We start from the raw sequence: 20,492 nt of genomic DNA, 5'->3' as shown, positions 1-20,492 counted from the left end.
AAAGGAGTGGGTGGAGGCAAACCCTCCTCCTTGCCCACCTTGCTTCCCTACATGCCTCTGCACAGCAGATATGAAGCTCTCATGTGGAAGGCCAGGCAATAGATGATGTGGATGTTAGTCCATCTACACCAGAGGCGTTGCAGGTGTTGCCATGGCTGTGACACCCCCAAACCATGTCCAACTCTGCAGGAAAGATGGGTTACAGTTGTAGGTGACTCCTTTCTGAGGGTCGTATATGCCACACAGACAGTCCTCTTAGGGAAGTCTGCTGCCTCTCTGGGGCCCAGGTTAAGCACAGCACTAGGACACTTCTCAGCCAGGTTCAGCTTCAGACTGTTATCCACCGCTGTTCTTCCATGTGGGTGGCAATGAAACTGCAACACACAGTCCAAGGGCAATCAAAGGACACTTCAGGGCCTGGGGATGGTTGGTAAGGGATCTGGTACACAGTTTCTTTCCTCTGTCCTTCCAGTTGTGGTCAGTGACATTGAAAGAGATGGACTCAGTCTGCTGAATATATAGCTTAGTGGCTGATGTCACTGCCACAATTTCAGTTTTTTTAATACTTTTTTTAACAAGGCATGCTGCTGTTAGATGGGATTAACATTTCCCAAAGGGAAAAAGGATCTTTGCTCAGAGCTTTGCTCACGGACAGCTGTAAACCAGTCTTGGAGGGGGACATAGATGACATCGAACTGGCCTGTGACAAGGTGTGGGACATTGCAAGGTCAGGGTGTGCAAGTGAGGGTTCTTGGCTTGTTGCTCCATGTGCTGAGTGTACTGGAGCACACCTGAAATTTTAGGGAGGTGAACCAGGGAGCCAAAAGGAAATCCCACTTCCTAAAACCACTTTGTGGCATGTGTGCCTGATCCTCATCAGTCCAACTGCACCATCCTGAGTGGGGGCTGACCTGCATCGTAGATTATAGCAGGGATCTGCTATGTCCCCATCCTTCTCTGTGCCAGGCTGTGGGGATGGAGCAGTAGCCAGAGATGAGCATTAAAAGCATGGTTTTGATTGCACAGGTAACACCAAGTAGCCAGCTCAGAGCTGCTTCACAGGGCATGAGAACTCAGGAACCTGTCACCTGGCCACTAGACCACTGCCAGGGATGGAGTAGATGGCACACAGGGGCTGCCACTGGCATGTCCCAGCCAGCCAGAAGCCCTGTACTAGCAGCATGGAGGTAAAAGGGCTCCGGGCTACCATAACCTCCCCAGCTGTGCACACAGGACACCCAGCAGGGGATGGGCTGCCTGCTTCCAAGCAGCATGGCTGTGGCTGGGCTGGACCATATTGATTTTGGATGTGCTGGGAGAAAGGCTCAGGCACCATCCCCTATTCCTCTAGCAAAACGTTTCCATCAGCAGCAGGAAGAGCAAGAGCCTCAGCCTGCACTAGCATAAATCCTGCAGATTCGGAATAATAAGCAGCACAGAAGAGGTTAAAAACTGCAAACCTGCTGGAGGCAGGGAGAGTGCAAGCTGGTCAGAGAACATTGTAATGCTATGCACACCAGTCTGGTCAGGGGAACCCTTTCCAACTCCCTCAAACAGAAGTCTTTCCAGGGGTGATGAATCAGTAGGAGTCATGCAGACAGAACTTTCTAACACAAGCACACTTCAAAGCTCAGCCTTTGCCTTGCTTCCCAGGCCACACAGGCACAGGTCAGTTTAGGACACATGCCTCCTGTGGAGTTCCTCAGAGGAACTCACCCACCAAGAGGCCAGGGCTGGGAGAAGAGACAGCCACACAGACTGCCTTGCAAACTAACCTAGTGTTAATCTTTACAAGCTGTATGAAACAACCATCCCAGAGCACCCGCAACACAGTGAGGAACTGCAAGAGCTACTGCATGGAGCAGCCATCTGCGGGCAGAAAGTCGTACACGTACAAGGCCACCGACTTGGACAGGTAGGTCATGGTGCCAAACCGGCCACTCGGTGCACTGTCATACAGCAGGCTGCAGATGCCTGTCGAAGGATCCCTCTCCAGCATGTGCTCATCAGCGCCCAGGGCTTTCTGGATTTTGGACAGGGAAGCAGAAAGGCAACATTAGGAAAAAAGGTAATCCCATTATCAGCTTCCATCCCAAGTATTCTCTGTTGCACTCAGCGTGACACATTGATGACGAGGAGTGGGAGGAAGACACTACAGCTTTGCTGTGCCCCATGAACACAACAGGGACAACAGCCAGGGCTCTCCAAGTGGGTGAACCCTGCAAAGGTATGGGGAATGTGGCCAGCAGCCCTGGGTGAGGCCTGGCCCCTACCTGCTCCTCATAGAAGAGGTCATTGGCTATGTGCAAGATCTTTTCCACAGCTATGATGCCACCAATGGTGTGCACCTCCATGTCCACCAGCATGGTGAGCACTAAGATAGCTTCCACCAGCAGCTGCCTGTACTCTGGCTGGGGCACACGGTTGAGGACAGATTCCACATGCACAGCAAACTTCATTTCCCCTGGGGTCATCTGTGAGGAGGTAGAAGGAAGTGTACCTAAAGCAGTGCATCACCTGTTCAATTCCTGAGCTATGCTGGGCAATCACCCAGCATACAACAACCCATGTGCCCCATTCCCCATTTACATGAACTTCCTACCTCTCTGGTTGTTGAGGAGGGAAGAACAAAGCCCTCCACAGAGAGACCATGGCACTGCAGAACAAGAAGGAGAGATTGTGGTTATGGCTTGAAGAAGCATCATGCTAAGATACATAGGTCCAGCCCACAAACTTGCTCCCACTTGAGCACTGGTGCATGCTGCCCATACACCCCAGCTCTGCCTCCTGACTCCATACAGCATCACTCCTTTCTCATCAGTTCAGCGTCAGCCAGAGCCCCCTGGATGGGGCTCTGCTCCCTGGCTCACCACGCTGAGGATTGGCTGTGCCCAGAGCACCTTCAGCTGTGGCTCTAGCCATGCATTTGTCTGCTTGAAGCATGAAGCACCTGAGCAGCTCCCCTCTGCAAGGTACAGGCTGAGGCACATCCTACAAGACTACAAGGCAAGTGCACATCTTCTACAGCTTTCCAAGGTCAGCTGTAGGCCTTGTCTCTGAAGCATATATCTATGCAACATCTGGCACCAGCCCTGAGTGCCTAAGTCCCCTTGGCAAGGCTGGTGCCTGGGACCAGAGGCTCACATGCATGGAGAGGCACCAGCTGATGTCTAACTCACCTTCTGCAGGACCTTCCAGACCTTCTGGTAGAAGCCAACAGGGACACGGTTAAGGGCCCCATCCAGCCGGCGCCTCCGCTGCCACTGGCCCTGCCGGCTGTCTGTATTGCCCTGGTCTTCCAGCATCCTTGAAAAGGAGTCCTTGCCCAGCAGCTCTGTGTGCCCAGCAGACTGGGCAGACAAAACAAGAACCACAGAGACTGCTGCAAAGTTAAATATCCCACAGGAAGGCAGCCTGATGCTGCTCAAGAGTTTGTTGTTTGAGGTTCTCCAGCCTCATTCCCAAGACAGAGCTGCTACCGTACCACCTGCCCCCAGCAAAGCCCACCTTACAGCCCCAGCTCCCTGCAGCACCCCCCAGAGCACAGCTCCTTCCTGCAACCACAAACAAGACAGACCCCATGTGTGCAGCCAGCAAACATAGGTTACCACAGAGGACTTGAGGGCGGTGTCCCCAGACTGCAAACTGAGCGGCTGAAGGAGAAAGGGAGAGATGGAAATGAGACCATGCCAGAGCAGGGCAGCAGTCACAGCAAACAGAGCAGCAGCAGCACAGATCAAGGTCAGGTCACCAAGCAGTTATCCCGGGGCCAGGACTGGCTGGAGACAGAGGGAGTTTTGAAAGGAAAGCTGCAGAGGGCTGCACATGCCAGAGCTGCAGAAGCAGAGGGTTTGCACTGGCCTGCAAACAGGGATAGGACTGCTACTGCTCTGCTGGCTTGCTGGTATGGGCAGGGATTTAGTCTTGAGCAGACAGAAGGACCAGTAGGAAGGTCATTGCCCACAGACAACCCTCTGTGATGTCAGGTTTCACACTGCAGCAAGTTGGCCCCAACTCTGCTGCATCAGCCTGGCCCCAGCAAGCTCTATCCTCTGTCTCTTTGATGACAAGACATGTTCTAGAGCTCAGGACTCCTCCTGTACATAGGCACAAGAGGAGGTCCTTGGCATTTGTAGGCCACAGGCCTCCTTCCCCAGAGAAGAAATAGCTGGGGAGGCTGCAGGCAGGTACAGTGAACTGTCCAGCAGAGTCACAACTGGTCATGGCACTGGCAGCATCAAGCCATCCTGCTCAGCAGATTTTGTGGGTATAATGGAATGTATTTGAGCACAGCTCCCAGCTGGCTATAATGGCAGTTGCTTAGAGGGGAAGCCAACTCATTGTTGCAGCAGCTGAGGGAAGCTCATTGACTTGTGCATGCAAGGAAGCTGCCCTGGTGCATGGCATAAGGGGCAAAAGCTGAGGCTGCAGGACCAGGGAGGCTTCACCTTACTCCCAGGCAGAGACTGCCTACGTTTATCCAATTGCTGCAAGAGAAGAACAAAATGAAGGTTCTGCTGTTGGAAGATGCCCATCAAGATGCTAGCCACACCTGGGACACCACATGGTCCTCCTCACCCCTGCACCTTCTCCAGCACCCCTGTGCTCCCACTGAATTGCCAGAGCAACCCCTACCTACTACCAGATTCACCCCAACTTTCCCCCCAGGACAGGACTGGAGACAAAATTAGCTCCTGTCTCCCACTCTTCCTACATTTCTGTCTGGTTTGTAGCTGGTTTTCACACACCAGACCTGTCACGAGTGGCCTGCACCACCTGCCCTCACCTGTTTGATTTCACTTTTCAGCCTGACGAGGCCAGTGCGCTCAGGCCTGGTGGTTCCGACAGCTCCCATGTCACAGATGGAGACAGCAGTAGTGAGTGACGAGTCCACTGAATGCACTGGTGGGAGAAGAGAGGTCTAGAGTGGGCAACATTGCTCAAGGCATGGCCATCCCTCATCCCTCATTGCTGCCCAGGCACTGGGACCTCTGCATGACCTTGCCCTCTAACATGATAGCATCACAGATCCATGAGCGCAGTACAGAACTGCTTCAATTCAGACCCAACCATGTCAAGTGTCAGACTGAGCAAAGCTCAAATAGCCATGAGATTCGGGCTTGATCCCAGAAATCACTCAGCCCTATCCTTATGAAGGGCAGAACTTCCTGCTAGACCCCTCCAGTACTAGAGCACCTGTGCTGAACATGGGGGAGAACAGGGACAGCGCTCAAAGTAGAAACATGTAGATCTGGCCATGCTGTGCACTCAGCTTTGCCCCAGGATGCTCTCTGGTGGGACTCACCGCTCCTTTCCACCCCAAACTCCTTGCCAGAGAGGATGTGGTAGAGAAGACTCTTCATGTCTGATGGGCTGAGATTCATCAGGTTCTCTGTGGCTTCTTCAGCTGGAAAGAAGAGAACTGTGATTTTGTAGCCTGCCTCATAGTCTCCTAGGACATTTCCACCCTGCATGCCCTTCTGTGACCAGAGGGAGCCCTGGTACAGGACCTCATCTGGCAAGGACATACACTAGGCTCCAGGTGTTGCCTATAAAATGGACTCTTCCCATGGCCAGCCCAACACGTACTGGGATGGAGACTGCAGTGCAATCACATGTTTGTACTGCTCAAGAACATGTCCAGTTGCAGACACTGGCACTTCCATGCAGGGTCTTGTCCTAGCCTGAGCTGCCCACTTTTAACAGTACTCCTTTCTGGCTGACAGAGCCCCAAGCATCACAGCACCTACCCCAGAAAGGGTGTTGTCTCTGCCACATGTACCTGAACAACGCAGGGAGTGTGCCAGCTCTGTTGCCATCACCTGGATGATGAGCCCAATGCGGATGCGGAACATTTCAGCAAACAGTGCAGGCTGTGTGCGTATGTACATGGCTAAGTACACCATGATCTCCTAGAGGGGCAAAGGCAGATCACCTCACTGCTGCTCACCAGGGCAGACATCCAGCTGTACGCACCCCTGACACCCTGGCCCCTCACCTGGGTGAGGATAGACACACTGAGGTTCTTCTCACTGGCTTCATCAATAAGGCAAACAAGTTCCTCATAGGGGATTGGGCTGGGGTATGACAAACAGCAGAGCACGTGAGAGGCAGCAGAGCAAATCCTGCATGCCCCCAGTCTGTACAGCCCCAAGAGGAGAGATATAGGCTGGGGACAGCCACCCAGGGCCACTCCTGCCCAGGGACCCCAGAGCAGCAGGCTCACATCCACACCCAATCCAGCATGCTTGGAGAGAGAGAGGTGCCACACTCACGTGGAGATTGTCTTCTCACGTGGCTCTGGGGGCAGCCCCACCGTCAAGTGTTTCTGGTGAGACAGGAGGTCAGTACAGGCCTGGGGACAGAAAGACAGCCACTGTCAACAGCTGAGGGTTTGGGGGCTCAGCACAAGGCAGAGGGAGACAGAGCTGATGCAGCCATGGTTTGCCTGCTCACTCTGCTGCCTCCTCCCTGACAGAACTCAGCCTGTTAGAGACTGGGTGTACAGCTGTTACCTCATCCAGAGCTTCAACCTTCTTCTTGAGGATACCAGAGATGTAGCGGATCAGGGCCCACTGGCGTGTCTCCCCCACCCGCACATACAGCTCAGTGAGGAGCTCCTTGATGGTGGGGCCAGGCTCACCATCAAGCCCTGTGTGCCACTCGGGTCCCCTGTGAAGGTGAAGGAGTTGCTGCATTATGTCCAGCAATTTGTCTGCTGCAGCTCCCTGGCAAGCCCCCTGGGCTGTGCCAAACCCCTCAATGCACAGCGAGCCCTTAGGACACAGAGATCATCCTACTTGAGGATGTGGAGCATGTAAAGGATGTCTGCTTGCTCCTGCAGCGTGGGGCAGATGCGCAGTTGGTCCAAGAGTGCCTTGCAGTCCACGTTTCCATCCTCATCACGTGGCAAGTTCATCTCTGCATTGAGTGCGTGGCTCTGGAGGAAGGGAGACCTGTGCTGATGATTAGCACCACCAGCACCCTGCACCAAATGGACCCATGCATATTCTCCCTCATCAAACAGGACTTTCCCTGCTAATTCTGCAAAGACACTCTGGCTATAGCTGAAAGGATAGCTTAGTCTGGGAGAGACAGAACTCACCTTGCCATCCAAGTCATGCGGGTGGAGTGAACTCAGAAGCTTAACTGACTGCTGTGATGCCTGGAAGATCCTGCTGGGGACATACATCCCAACATCTAAAAAAAACCCCACAGGTTGGCAGAGACACATCTAGCCCCAGTCACCACTACCTCAGTCACTGACACTGCTCCCCAACCAGTCCCTGCAGAGAAGCTGGCTATGGGAGAAGCAGCCCCTGTCCACCCATTCAGAGGAACACTGCAGGGAGCTGCCATCCTTTACTGAGTTTTCACGGGGCTGCCCAGGCACCAGCTCCAAGACACTCCATGGCCAGGACTAACACGATGGCAAAGTGCCTTTGCCCGGGTAAAGGCTTAGTTTCTCTGCAACCCACAGGAGCCCTAGCATCATACAGCTGTTAAAGTCTCAAAGCATTTAAACCTCACCCCTGGGCTCAAGGGAAGATGCAGAGGTTGTTGGAGTTACTTACTCTGGACATGCAGGTCCTTGGCCTTGGATGCCAGGGACATGAGGTCACGGGTGGTGTGGACAGCAGCCCTGAAGCGGCTCAGCCCTCCCCGCTGGGTGGTCGGAGGCAGGTTTGACTGCGGAGTTGTGCGCTGCAGCAGGTGATCCAGATACTGAGCAACCTCATCGTCAGTGTCCTCTGAAGGGAAGGCAGCAGAGCAAGAGTTCAGCCACTTTGAGTCGTGGCACCAAAGGCCCAGAGAGCTCTCACCTGTGCCTCAGCAGGGAGAAAGCTTTGCTGGCTGCAGAAAGTGACAATGTAGGGCCAGTGCTGGCAGCCAGGCAGAATAATGGACAGTGCCAGCACCCAGGCACACAAAGCACCCCTGTTCCCGCTCCTGCCTGGGACACTGCCTGCCCTAAACTGGGGCTCCCTCCATGTCCCATGTTGACAAAGGAAGCATGTTGCTACAGCATATCTCTGATCCAAGCCTGTGCAAGGACAGGAACGTCCAACTCCAGCTCAAACCCTGCGGGAAAACCCTCATGCTCCTTCTCTCCAGGGAAGAAGTGGGGAGGTACAGCCAGAGGTAGCTTGTCCAAACAGAGACCACTTACAAGCACCCCAGCACAGCAAGGGCATTTTCCAAGCAGGACTCCAGCAAGGGAGCAAGGCAAGGTAGATTTTCCAACAGTTATTTGTAAGCTGGAGTTACAGGAAGAGTTATGGTTCCTGCCTTGCTCTTTGCCCAGCTTCAAGCAGCTCCCAACACCACATCAGGATCATCAGAGGCACCATGCCCTAACAGCAGCATGGAAGACAGTGCTCAGAGGCCGGGTCTCTGCTCAGTCAGGAGACAAAAGTGAGGGAATGCCCCTGGAGGGGAACTGCCCCAGATAAAACATAGATGTCAACGCACTAACAGTGGGCCAGGAGAAAGCAATGCTGCTCTCCAACTGGCAAATTCAAAGATGTGTTGGGCCCAGGAGACAAGCTGCTGACTGCACCTGAAGCAGCATGGCATCCCCTTTCCACCCTTCAACAGCATGCCTTATGACAATGCCTGAAGGCTAGGTTGGAAAAATCCTCTAAGCACCACCCTTGAGAACATTCACCTGGCTGCAGCATCTGACCACAGTAAACTTTAAAATTTAGCATCTTTGCGATGCTGTTGAAAGGCCAGGCAGATCCTCTCACTGGAACTGGGAGGCAAAGCAGACACCTTGGACAAACCCTGATGCAGCCTGTAAGGAGGCTGCAGATTAAGTGAGAGAAGGGCAAGAAAAGTGAGCATTCAGAATCCCAGCAGTGCATTCACTGGCTGAGGTAAAACAAATAGTGGGAAGGTGATGATGACCAGTGCTAGGTCGTACAGGAGATGTCCCCAGGCCTTCTTGCAAGAGGAACAGCAAAACTTGCACCCTGCCATGGTCCCAGCACAAGGGGGGGTGTCCCCTTATGCTGTGATGGGCCAAAGCATTCTCAGGGACACTCTACACAGCAGAAAGGCTTCAATTTGGCACTCACTAGACTAGTTCTAGCCCAGGGGAGGGGCAAAGACTTTGGGAAAAAACAGAGATTAATTAGGGACATGGTGGCTCTTCCCCACCTCCTTGGTCACTGTGCTGTCACCTTCTGCACTGCCATTTATGCATCAAAGACCCTCAGCCACATCTCCCAAACCAAGGCAGGCTGCCAATCCTTTATCGGTTCTCCACAGAACATCTTACGAAGGTCAGAGCTGCTCATTCCAGACAAGGTCGACAGAGAGCCAGATGGGAACATGGTGAAAATCCAAGCACATGAAAAACACAGCAGTGTATGCTGGCAGGGAGGTTGGGTGTTATGGCTGTAAGGGTGAGTTAGGCATTTGCCACCCCAATGCAGTGACTGGCCAGTTCTCCTCTGCTACCTGCAAGCCATGCAGCCACTCCTAGGTGTCTAGCTTCACAAAGCTGTCACTGCTGAGCCTGTAACTCATGGCAAAGACCTTACCCTCTGGCCCAGGGTCCATAAAGCTGAGGTGCGTTCGGCATGATGTTGTCAGGAACTCCGACAATTTACCAGTCTGAATTCTGGGCAAGAGATAGGAAGGTCACATGGAGAGGAAAGGGGAGGTGATACCCTTGGCTTTACCTCCTGGCTCCTGCCCTTTGATGGGGAGAGACATGTTCACCAGGAGCATTCACACACTGGTATCTACTTTAGCTGCCTGCAACTCTTTCAGCTGTGGGTGGGCATGCAAGGCTGCCCAAAAGCTATAAGAGAAATCCTGCAGCCATGGGTTTGATGACATGAACAGCCATGTCCTCTCTTTCATCTCCTTTGTTAGGATGGTACCCCTAGGGCACACTGATAGCCTAGCATACACCAGTGTATCTTCCCCAGCTTGCTTCCCCACGGCCTACGCTCTGCCCAGCAGGTATCCTCATAACCAGGCTCTTGGAGGCATGAGCCCTCTCCCTCCTGCACTGCAGGAAGCTGCACTCACCTTGCACCACCAAAATACCCATCCTGCAGCTTCTGCAGCATTGCCAGCACCGTGGGATGCACACTGCTGCTGGTTTCATCTGTGTGGAAGATGCACAGGCAGTCAGGCCCTCACGCTCAAACTCACCCCCAGAAAGTAACCCAGGACTAGGTGGGCATTCAGACACCCAAAGCACCATGGCCAGACCCTTACTCTGGGGTATGTGGACAGGCTGTGGTACCAAAAGCACCACCCAAAAAAGGAAATTCTGGACTGTCCAGGCTGGATTCAAGGTAAACCATGCCAGAATGCACTCCAGGCTTCTCGGATTTCAGCTTGGGCTGAAGCAGACAGTACCAGACAGCAGTACCTAACAGCCTCCTGCTCTGTCTCTGCCTTTCACATAAGGAAGCAGAGGTGTGGGCTGCTGATGAGGGCAGGAGACACCAGAGCAAAAGGCATACTTGAGAAATTAAGGGGATTTCAAATACACAAGGAGAGACAGAAAGGTCTTAAAGTGGAACAAAGTCACTTTACTACACCAGCCTCATAGGGAACCTGTGAGCTGCTGCAGGTAAGCCAGTTCTACTCTGTGCCTTTGCTCCTTCAGGTTTACTGTTTTCCCTTCTCTGTTGACTAGGAAAGCCTTTAGCAGCTGCTCAGTCTTAGGGAAGAGTCAAGACAAAGAAAGAGCACCAAGCACACTTCTACAGAGAAATTGCAGGTTTGGTCTTGTTCCCAAAAGGCCTTCCCACAAGCCTATTTGCCTGGAGCCTGAATACATCTGTGCCAGCAAACAGCCCTTGAGCTGCAGGTACTAGTGCCTGACAGACGACCCTGTTAGCTGCCAGGCCAGCTGCCCACTCAACATGGCTCCTCTGAGCAATAAGCTCTGCACAGGACACTACTGGCTGCTCCAGCCTCACCATGTCCCTGCTATTGAGATGGTCACACACTTGCCCACCCCCTTCCTCCTGCAGAGCTATTTCCCAGGTCTGCTCTGAGCAAATGCCTTGCCAGGCTGGAGCATCTATACCGAGCATGGTGTGGGAGATGGGGAAGGTGATGGTTGGTCGCCCAGTCATCCTCCACCGGCTGCAAAGGTAGGAGAGGTCTGTCCTCAGCATCTCCACAATCATCTTGTTGTCAAGAGCCAGATAGAACTGCTGCTGGTCTATGAACTGTGAGGACAGCAAGAGACATGATCAGCCCTACATGCAGTCACTAGGTCTTATGGTGCACCTATGTCTTCCCACAGGCACACAGTGAAGCTAGCTGTGCTGTGCACCCAGAGGGCATGTGCCTTTGCACTGACAGCTCATCCCACCTTACTTGGCAGGTGCTAGTACAGCCTAGCAAGGGACCCTCAAACCCCAGGGCAGCTACTGGTCACTAACAACTATGGGGACGTAACTAACACCATAGCTCAGCAGCAGCATCCAGCCCCAGACAGTGAATCCATGTTGTGCCTGTTTCAAGTGAATATGCATTCTCCATAGTGCTAGGTTTGGATTACTGCTTGTCCCCTGAACATATGTCCCTGGCCTGCCATCAGCATTCTCCTAGTGTCCTCGTCAGAGTGACCAGAGATTTTCATCCAATACTGATCATTAAAAGGCTCAAGCTGTTCCAACATCCACACAGCCAGGACCACCAATTGTGGTGCCTCATGCCACAGAGCTGGACTATGGGTCCCACCTTAGAGTGTGTATCTTAGAATGAGTACCCAGCCACTGAAGAAACTTCTTGCCCAGTTTCATATCACAGAATAGCTAGGAATGAGCCTCTGCAATGTCACTCACCTGTGGGGTAAAGGTAAAGATGCTCTTCCTGATTTTGTAGAGCTTGGAGGTCCCAAGGACACCCATATGCCGGTAGGGCCGTCCAGTAAGGCACATCTGCTTGTTGCGGCCTGGGAGGGTAGGAAGAGGAGTTTTTAGTACAAGCCTTCTCATGAAAGGGCTGCAGCAGCAAGTAGTGCCAAGCATCTTGCTACCGGCCAGCAGGGAAATGCTCATTTGAAGTTGGGATATCCCAGAACCGTGGGTCAAGCTGGTACAGTTCTAAGGGACAGTAATTCTGTCCCCAGACCTGCCCAAAGGGGTAGAGACATGGTGAAACAGTGATACACAGCCTGTCTTGACTTCTGCAGTGTCACAGCATCTGGTCTTTGGGCATGTCAGAAGCAGGAGAAGGGCTAGGGGTGTCCCTCTGCATAGGGCGGGCCTCCCTAAGCTGACAGCTCTATCAGCATTCCAATTGCTCCTGGATGACTCCCAAAGCCCAGGATGGTGCAGCAACAGCATTACCCCTTGCTTGTCAGCTTTGGCAGCTGCCAGGCTCCTCCCCCTGCCCATGTCACGCTTGGCCTTTTGGTGGCCTAAATTAGCTGCCAAATTAAATCACAGCAGATCAGGTGTCTCCTTTGGCCCAGGCTAAATCTCTGGCTCCTGCAAAACAAACCCCATGTCTAAGGCCTTGCAGCATCAAGGAGCAAGCATGCAGAGGTAAGCACATCCTCCCTTCACACTCAGCCCCGCTCACCCACCAGCAACAGCCATACTGCCTGAGCTCTGGGCTCTCTTTGCCAGAGGATCCTTCCTGGGGTCTGGTTAGCCTCCCCCATCCAGATCTAAATACAGGAACAGAAGACAACTCCTGCCCGCATGAGGTTCAACATCTATCAGAGTCTCTTGCCTCCTCCCGGGCTGACTGTGCAACTGCAAGCCAAAGCTATATTCCTGTCAGAATCACACTGAATAGCACTGTCTGCCACTTTGTTCCCCTTTGGCATCAGTGGCCTTTTCAGGCCTAGAAATGGGCAGCAGAATCCTCATCAGCCAAGCAGAGAGCAGGAAATGAGTGTCTATGAGCAGGAGTGCCAGGGGTGAGACAGACCCTTCTGCACCCCATTTGCTGCTGGAGCAGGGAGCCCAGCTTACCCAGCCGGGCATAGATGTGGCTGAGGATGCGAGCAGGCTGCACTCTGATGGGGTAGACATCTGCCACAGTCTCCACGTTAATGCCCTCCTTCTGCAGGATTGCCTTGATCCCCTCTGTTTCAGCCAGGATACACACTGTGGATGGAAGACAGTCTCAGTGCAACAGAGGCACAAGGGTGTGACAATACTGCCCCATGCCTTTGGGGACACATACAAGGCACCACACCACAGAGAAGAAGCTGTCTGGGGTCCCTTCAGAATCAGTTCCCACTGCAGAAGTCTGCTTTGCTCCTCCTAACACTCTATACACACAAGTCTTCCTCACCAAGGGGCAGGAAGACAATTTTCAAACTCTCTGCAGTGAAGGCTGCAGCAGATGATAGTTTTGTGGGTCAACACAGGATGAAATGGAAGGACTTGCACCCCATCTTCCACCCACCTTGCCAGGGCTGAGACTGGGCTGTATTGGCAGCAACCCATCAAGCAGAGCCACCCCAGGGGCATCTCTGTGAATTCGGCACAGCCAGAGTCCTCCCCACCTGCCAGGCTCAGGGGTTTGGGACTGGTTCCCTTCCCTCACCTTGGACCACCACATCAGGTTTAGGGACAGTGGCGAAACGGCGGTTGAGGGGATCTATTTCACCAGGAGCTAGAAACCCCTGTGGAAAAAAGGTATAAAGAGATTAACATTTTATGGGTAGGGTAGAATGGATGATGCCTACGGACAATCCACCTTTAAGAGATCCTGGAGGATGGAGATGACAACTTCCCCATGGTGGTGGCAGCATTTGTACCTTCACAGCTCAGAGCCTAGTCTCACAGCCCTCCCCAGCACCCAGGGTTACCCTACCTCGGCCATCAGACAACCCAGAATGTAGAGGGACTGTCCCCACATGTGTGGCAGCTTGCCCATGGGTATCCTGTCCACAGTGTGCGGATTCCTGCACTCTTCATCTACCTGGAAGACAAGCCAGGAGGTCAAGAAGGGATCCATAGACACAGGATGCTGAAGGAAGCATCCTCACTGCATCTTGAAGTCCAGCAGTTCAAGACTTAAAACAAGGCCTGACAACAGCATTTGTCACAGAAGGTCCAGAAGAGCCAGGTTACATTCTTCCTCTCTTATTATGACTGCCCTGGGCATCTGTGTCAGACAACAGAGCAGCTGCTCAAACCATGTTTGGTTTCTCAGCTTGGGCCATCCCACTAGAACTGACATGCCCCAGGAGCACCCAGAGATGCTTTCTGACACTGGTGAGGAGCACATCTCTCCTGGATGACCTGAGCATCAGGAGGCCACTGCTCTTAGCCCAGGCCCACACAAATTCCCTCACCACTCAACTGGTGCTCAGCACCACCTACTCAGCTCAAGTCTACTTGTCCTGAGCTCTTGGAACACTCAGTCTCTGAGCAAGCAGACTGTCAGCAAAGAACTCTTGTGTGTGGGAACAAGAAATGCTTTGGTAGAAAAACCCCAATTTTTATCACAGTTTCATAACAGCTCCAAGCCATACTTTTTATACATGATGTTTGCATGCGCTACATGTGCCCCTTTCACTAACAATCTGGGTTAATAAGCACTTGAAACTTAATTATCTGACAATGAGACCAGGAGTTTCAGCACTGGACTTTCTTGATTCTTGTGGGTCCCTTCCAACTCAGAATATCCTGTGATTCTGTAAGACACTCGTGCTTTCCACCATAGCTCACAATCACTCACCTTATCTGGTGGGACACTGTACAGCTCTGGCAGCAGGCGTACCCCATTCTTCCCCTTGATAAGAACCCCCTCAAGAGCTTCCCGGTACTCCTGCACCTGAGAAGAGAGGAGAGGACATCTGCTGACGGCTACCTGCATCCTTCCTCCGCACACTTCTCCTGCCAGGGACTTTTTTCCACTAGCCCAGCAGGTCTCACCTCTCTTACCTGCTCCATGTTTCCACTGAAAATCCCATCAATCATCAAGTATGCCCAGAAGAGAGGCCACTCACACTCAATGTTCTCAAACAGCTTCAGCTCAGCAGGTTCGTAGTAGAGGCGTTTGGGGTCCTGTAAGTGACATCAAGGCAGGTGGTACGTAACAGGATCCCCTCAAACTGACAGGGCTTCTACTCCCCCTGAGACTCTAGCCTCAAATGTCCCCCCAGCCCATCTGCAGATGGCCAAGAAAGAGCTGAAAAGCAATTTCACCTCCAGCCTCTGTTTTCTCCATTGAACTACCCCCTCCTGAGTCCCCTGCACTGATAATGGACTTACCCTTCCTGGGATCTACCTGGTCCCCAGGAGAGCACCCCAGAGCCCCCAGAACACCCCAGATGTTGTGCTGTTGTACAGCAACAGCACAACATCCCCTGTGCCATGCTAGGTCCCCTTTGCCTTGCCTGCTCTGCCTGAGCCTCTTAACATCTGTCTCCTCCAGCATCAGCAAGCTGGCCCAGCCAGGTGAGAGGGCTTGGGCTAGTCACACAGGGCCAGAGAGGTTCCTTCACGGCCCTCCTGCCATGTGGTGCCACTGTGAGCCCAACACAAGGGAAGTTGTCAGGATGAAGCACAGAGTCCTCCCACAACAGTTCTGTGTGCTGTAGTGCCCTTTCTTTGACCCTCCCTGCTAACAACTCTGTCAGCTGCAGAGAAGGGAGAGTGTCGGCCTTAGCAGACTATTCAGGCAGAGAGGACAGAAGGAGCAGATATCTTCTACCTGGACTCCACACATAAGCTTCCAAAATCCCATCTGACTCTAGCTAGCTGCATGCCTCTGCAGACACTGCTGCCCTTTCCATGCCTCACAGTTCCCGAGAAGTAAGTAATCCACAAATCTGCATGCTGCCAAAGTTCACAAGCACTGGGAACACTGGATTGGAGATGCTGCTGCTTCTCTCTGGCTTAGGAGGAAAGGCAGCTACACATATGCCTATTATCGGCAGGTCTGCAGAAGTGTAGCACAGGTGAAGCATTAGAAGTACTCAAGACCAAAGGTTACAGGCGCAGCAGCTGGTGCTGACTTAAGAGCCTCTGAGTATCATTTCCTAGTTCAGCGGTTAACAAATGAGACTGCTGCTTATAAAATTTTCCTGTTTTCTCTCCCCAAAGCAGCAAACTCTCCACTTGCTCCCAGGGCCATTCTGACAGTACCCAAGCTGACTGCTGGTTTAAGAGAGACAGAAGTAGCTCTGTGACCTCCAGAGCTACCATAGAAGAGGATGCTGGGTAGCAGCTCTGCAGTCACCTCACCAGGCCTCCAGCCCTTGCTCAGGGCTGATGCAGCCCTGGAAGAGCCCACCTCAACAGGGCTCCCATGCTGGGCACTAGTCCCACCTTCTACCAGCCTAAGAAAGACACACCACTAGGTCTCAGGATACAGGCAGAGCCAGTCTCTGGCCATCTGCTATGGGCATGTGTGGGACATACCACCTCTCCAATGAACTCTGGCATTTTGGGGAGCCTTGCCCAGACCCATCACACTGCCTGGGGCTACTCAGGGCTCCTGTCTTCCCAGTGCTCCCTAACACAGCCTTTGTGCTGCATCCAGGTGGGCTGCTGCTTGGCAGTCAAATTCTGCCAGTCAGCAGGGCTGAGGACCCTCACCTCTTTGGGAGTCCTGTATCCATCCCGGAGGAAGCGGCAGCAGCCATAGCGGCCCTGGAAGGGAGGGAAAAATTTGCTGAGCTGGAGGCACAGTGTGAGATATCTTGCACTTTCAATGCAGAAGCAGGGGCAGGATGTTTCCTTCAGCCAAATATCCCTTCCCTCACTCACCCAGCACTCAGGTATCACAATCACAGCCGGGGGCCACAGCACACAGGGCTGCTTCTTTGCACACCCCTGCCACAGGTCATGGAGACTGGGACAGGACATGCCTCAGCAACCCCCCCACGGAACATGTTTTTGGGAAAAAAAGGGCTACAGCAGTCTGGACTGCAGCTGTCTCCTGGGAACAGTGAGACAAGGGCAGAGATGCTCACCTGCAGCTTGGTGATAATCTCCTGCTTGGTGATTTCTACCAGCTCGCTGTCCTCCACAGCAAATGCTGGGTAGGAGATGACAGAGAGCACACTGGCATCCACCTCCTTGGATGTGGAGGCCCTGGGCAGCATAGAGTGGAGGATCGACTGGACAAAGGGGAAGGAAAGGTGGTTAGGCTGTCAGGCCAGGCATCATTCACACTTGCAAACCCAGTAGATCACAGTTTCTCCTGCAACAGTGTAATGCCTGAGTGGGTCTCACCTGGCAGTGCTGCACTTCATCTGACAGTACCCATATCACTGACTGCGGGCCTCCCTTGGCTCCAAAGAGATCCAGCTCATCCAGTGCCTCCAGGGCAGCCTGCAAGAAGGGTGAGACACAAAGAAACACATCCTTTCACCATGCTGCTCATCTGTAAGAGCTCTCATTCCATGTAGTCCCTGCGTGTAAAGCAATGCCCAAATTTAAAAGAATTTGAACCCTGCTGTGGCTGCAGAACATCTCTGGTCAAAATGGGGCAACTCCAGACATCAAAAGAGCCTGGGACATTTCTGCCACACACCCCCGATTAACTTTTCACGCCCAGCTCAGGCAAAATCCAGGCTAGAAGGGCATAGCTTTATCCCAGCGCACTAGAAGATAGGTTCCTCAGGAACCTATCATTGCATTGCGCCTCAGCAGTTCAACAAGCCCAGCCTGCCCTGCCAAAAAGCAGCTCAGGGCCACTGGTGCTCCTCATCCCACCAGCCAGCATTGCTTCCCAGCTCACCTTGGCCATGCCGACAGAGCTGGCATTCAACTCAGTGATGCCCTGGTTTGTCTTGTCCCCACGCTCCCATATGCCAAAGTCCTGTGAACCAGGCACTGTTTCAGAACACATCCAGAAAGCCTTTGAATCCCACCCATCCATGGTGCTTCCAGAAGGTGCTGCTGTGGCTCAGGTGGAACCCACAGCTGTTCCTAGACACCAGTCCAGTATCTTCACCATCGGAGCACACCCCTCCTCCCCAGCACATGCTACCCACCGCAGTTTTGTAGGCAGCTTCGATGTAGAACACAAGGTTCTGGATAAAGTTGACTTCATCCAAGCTGTGAATTATGTGGAGACCTAAAGCAGAGGGAAGGATTCACATTAGCTGCTCCAAGCCCACAAGCATACCTAGAATGGGGCTGCAGTAACCCAGGGATGATTCCACCCCACTGCATGCCTGCCCAATGGAAGCTATGTCCTAGCTGACTCCATCTCCACTCCCACCCCTTACAGCAGCACTGGGGCTACAGACAAACAGGGGCTTTTGGAGAGTCCAACATCAAGGGGCCCAAACCCACCTCAGGTACTGTGAGTATAAGGAAACAGTGAGGGTCATGGAAGCCATTGCAACAGCTTGGCACCCAGGAAGCTGCACCCAAACTGAGACTCTGAAGAACCTGAAGAGTAGTATGCTCAAAGCTGCAATGGGAGCCCCCAGCATTACCTGAGGCCGTCATTTGTGCAAGCATCAGGAGGTAGAGGGAGGTAGCATCCATCTGTAGGTGACCCCATTCGTGGTCTCCTACCACGGTGGCACAGGTGTGGGTGTTGTACTTGGCATGCAGGCAGTCCCTGGTGCTCTGACTGTACTTGAAGGCCTCTACCTTGTCCACCTTGAGAAGGGCAAAGAGATGCCGGCATTCATCGAAGCCTGTCTCCAGAGAGATCTGACAGCTCCTGAGCCAAGGGCTGCCCCATGAAATGAGTGGAGCACATGGAGACATGCCTGGCAGGGCAGAAATTTTGCAGCCCCTGGGCTGAGCCCCACTGTGCACCAAGGCAGTGAGTTCAAGCTCACATGCTGCTGCAGCACAGGACTGCAACAATGGACAGCCCACTGCCACAACTGCACCATGCAGAGAGAAAAGGGTTAACCCAAATGCCCTCAGGGAGGAGAAGCTATAGAATCCTGCCAGGCCTCATGACAGGGAGCAGCTGGCAAAGGCACCACTGGCTGCCAGCCCACAGCTCAGGAACTTCAATCACACCCATGACAGATGCTCGCTCAGAACTTATTTCAAGACTTGCTGGAAGGGGGCCTTCTCTCTGCTCATCAGGAAAGGCTGGGGAGGGCTGGGAGAGTTAGGACAATAGCCTCTGTGGCATAGCTGGGCTTTAAGGAGACCACATGACACTCAGAGGTACTCCCCAGCCCCTACCTGTCTCATCATGCACTGGAGCAGCCCCTGCATCAGCTTCACCACGCTCTGCGGGAACAAGGAAAACAGGTTTGTTAATCTCCCGGAGAAGTCCTGACTCAGGACCAGCTGGCCGCTGACCTTTGTGGGGCTCAGTGTCTGTAATCAGAGCCCCTGCTCACATTTTCACAGCCCCTGGGTGACAGCAGAAGGAAGATTTCTTGGTCCACCAGCAAGGCCAGGTTGCCATGCTGTGCAGGAGGACAGAGGGCATGGCTGCAGGACACAGCTCCCCAGCCCTCAAGAAAAGGTCTGTGGTCCCAGATCACCCCAGAGCCAGTCTAGACCCTCTGGTTGGGTTCCAGTGTGGTCTGGGAAGAGCAGGCTCTGACATCCATTCCCATTGCCTCCCGTGTCGGGGGACAGCCGCGTCCTCGTCCCCACTGCACTGCCCCTGACCCAGCTGTGACCTGTGGCTGACCAGACCGGGGTGACTGCGGTCCCGAATGACACCAGCCCTGGCCCCGGCTCCTGCTCCCTCCTACCTGCTCCAGCTCGTAGGCCTTGGCCTTGTCCTCGTCGCGGTCGGCATTCTTGCGGTAGGCTAGGCCAAGACCCCACACCGCCAAGATGCTGTACACGTTGTCCCGGACCCAGGCGTCCTGGTGGTCGGCGCTGGCGGGGAGCAGCCCCGTCACCGCGTCCTGCGGAGGGGACGCATCGTTCACACACAACTCCCTGGACCAGCGGCCGGCCGGGCGGTCCGGGGCCCCAGGTCTGCTCCTCATTCCCGGGCAGGGTCCGCACCTGGTGGCGGAGGATGGTCTGCTGCACCAGGCGCCCGTAACCGTCCAGACGCACACCCGAGTTGCTCCGGCTCCGCATGACGGCGGCAGCAGTACGAGAACCGGCACCGGCGGGACGGCACGGGTCCTATCAAAGCCCCGCCCCTCCCCGCTCCGCCCCGCGGCACCGCCTGCTCGCTGCCGCCGACCGCGCTACCCGAGCACCGCTGCAGCCCCTGAGCGGCCGCCCCATCCGCGCTGCCCTGCGCTCCTCGCCGGGGGTGGCTTCGGTCCACGGGGCGCTCAGTACCGAGTGCGCAGAACCTGGAGGACATGGAGGCACCGAGGGCGGGGGGGCGAGGGCCTTCGGCGCCCCCTGCCGGGCGAAGGCCGAGCAACGCTGAGTATGGATACTCGGCTGCAAGGACGGACACACGGCCACACACACGGATACTCGGGTACAGGGACGGACGCGCGGACGGACGGATACCTGTGCCGGTGTGGAACAGATACATGGACTGGTGTGTGGTGTGGCGCAGGGACGCACGGATGGGTATGAGACTGTACAGACACACAGACAGACAAGGTATACATACCAATGTTGGTCTGT

At 54.0% G+C, this 20,492-nt stretch overlaps 1 protein-coding gene across 3 annotated transcripts; it reads right to left on the bottom strand.

Moving 5' to 3' along the window:
• Positions 1–315: 315 nt before the first annotated feature.
• On the bottom strand, positions 316–20,066 carry PHKA1 (phosphorylase kinase regulatory subunit alpha 1). 3 transcript variants are annotated; one of them, XM_018914139.3, is made up of 33 exons: positions 19,905–20,066; positions 19,643–19,801; positions 19,119–19,166; positions 18,404–18,572; positions 17,954–18,036; positions 17,698–17,778; positions 17,190–17,288; positions 16,928–17,074; positions 16,551–16,604; positions 14,892–15,014; positions 14,686–14,781; positions 13,816–13,923; positions 13,546–13,624; positions 12,966–13,100; positions 11,826–11,935; positions 11,060–11,204; positions 10,045–10,123; positions 9,549–9,628; positions 7,575–7,751; positions 7,106–7,200; positions 6,801–6,940; positions 6,516–6,672; positions 6,276–6,355; positions 5,999–6,077; positions 5,783–5,912; positions 5,306–5,407; positions 4,787–4,902; positions 4,449–4,487; positions 3,609–3,653; positions 3,180–3,350; positions 2,603–2,656; positions 2,274–2,474; positions 316–2,023 (listed from the first exon to the last, which is right to left on the bottom strand). In XM_018914139.3, the coding sequence occupies exons 1-33, from the start codon at positions 19,980–19,982 to the stop codon at positions 1,850–1,852; spliced, it is 3,633 nt and encodes a 1,210-aa protein (XP_018769684.2). In that variant the 5' UTR covers positions 19,983–20,066; the 3' UTR covers positions 316–1,849. The 3 variants fall into 3 exon arrangements, with proteins under 3 accessions (XP_018769684.2, XP_018769685.2, XP_050830584.1); XM_018914140.3 differs by lacking the exon at positions 3,609–3,653 and having other exon boundaries at positions 19,905–20,065; XM_050974627.1 differs by lacking the exons at positions 316–2,023; positions 3,609–3,653 and having other exon boundaries at positions 2,335–2,474; positions 3,180–3,379.
• Positions 20,067–20,492: the final 426 nt, after the last annotated feature.

Source organism: Serinus canaria, chromosome 4A (assembly GCF_022539315.1).
Source record: "Serinus canaria isolate serCan28SL12 chromosome 4A, serCan2020, whole genome shotgun sequence".
Taxonomy (NCBI): Eukaryota; Metazoa; Chordata; class Aves; order Passeriformes; family Fringillidae; genus Serinus; species Serinus canaria.
Note: the sequence above shows the minus strand (reverse complement) of the source record. Positions and strands in the feature narration are given on the sequence as shown.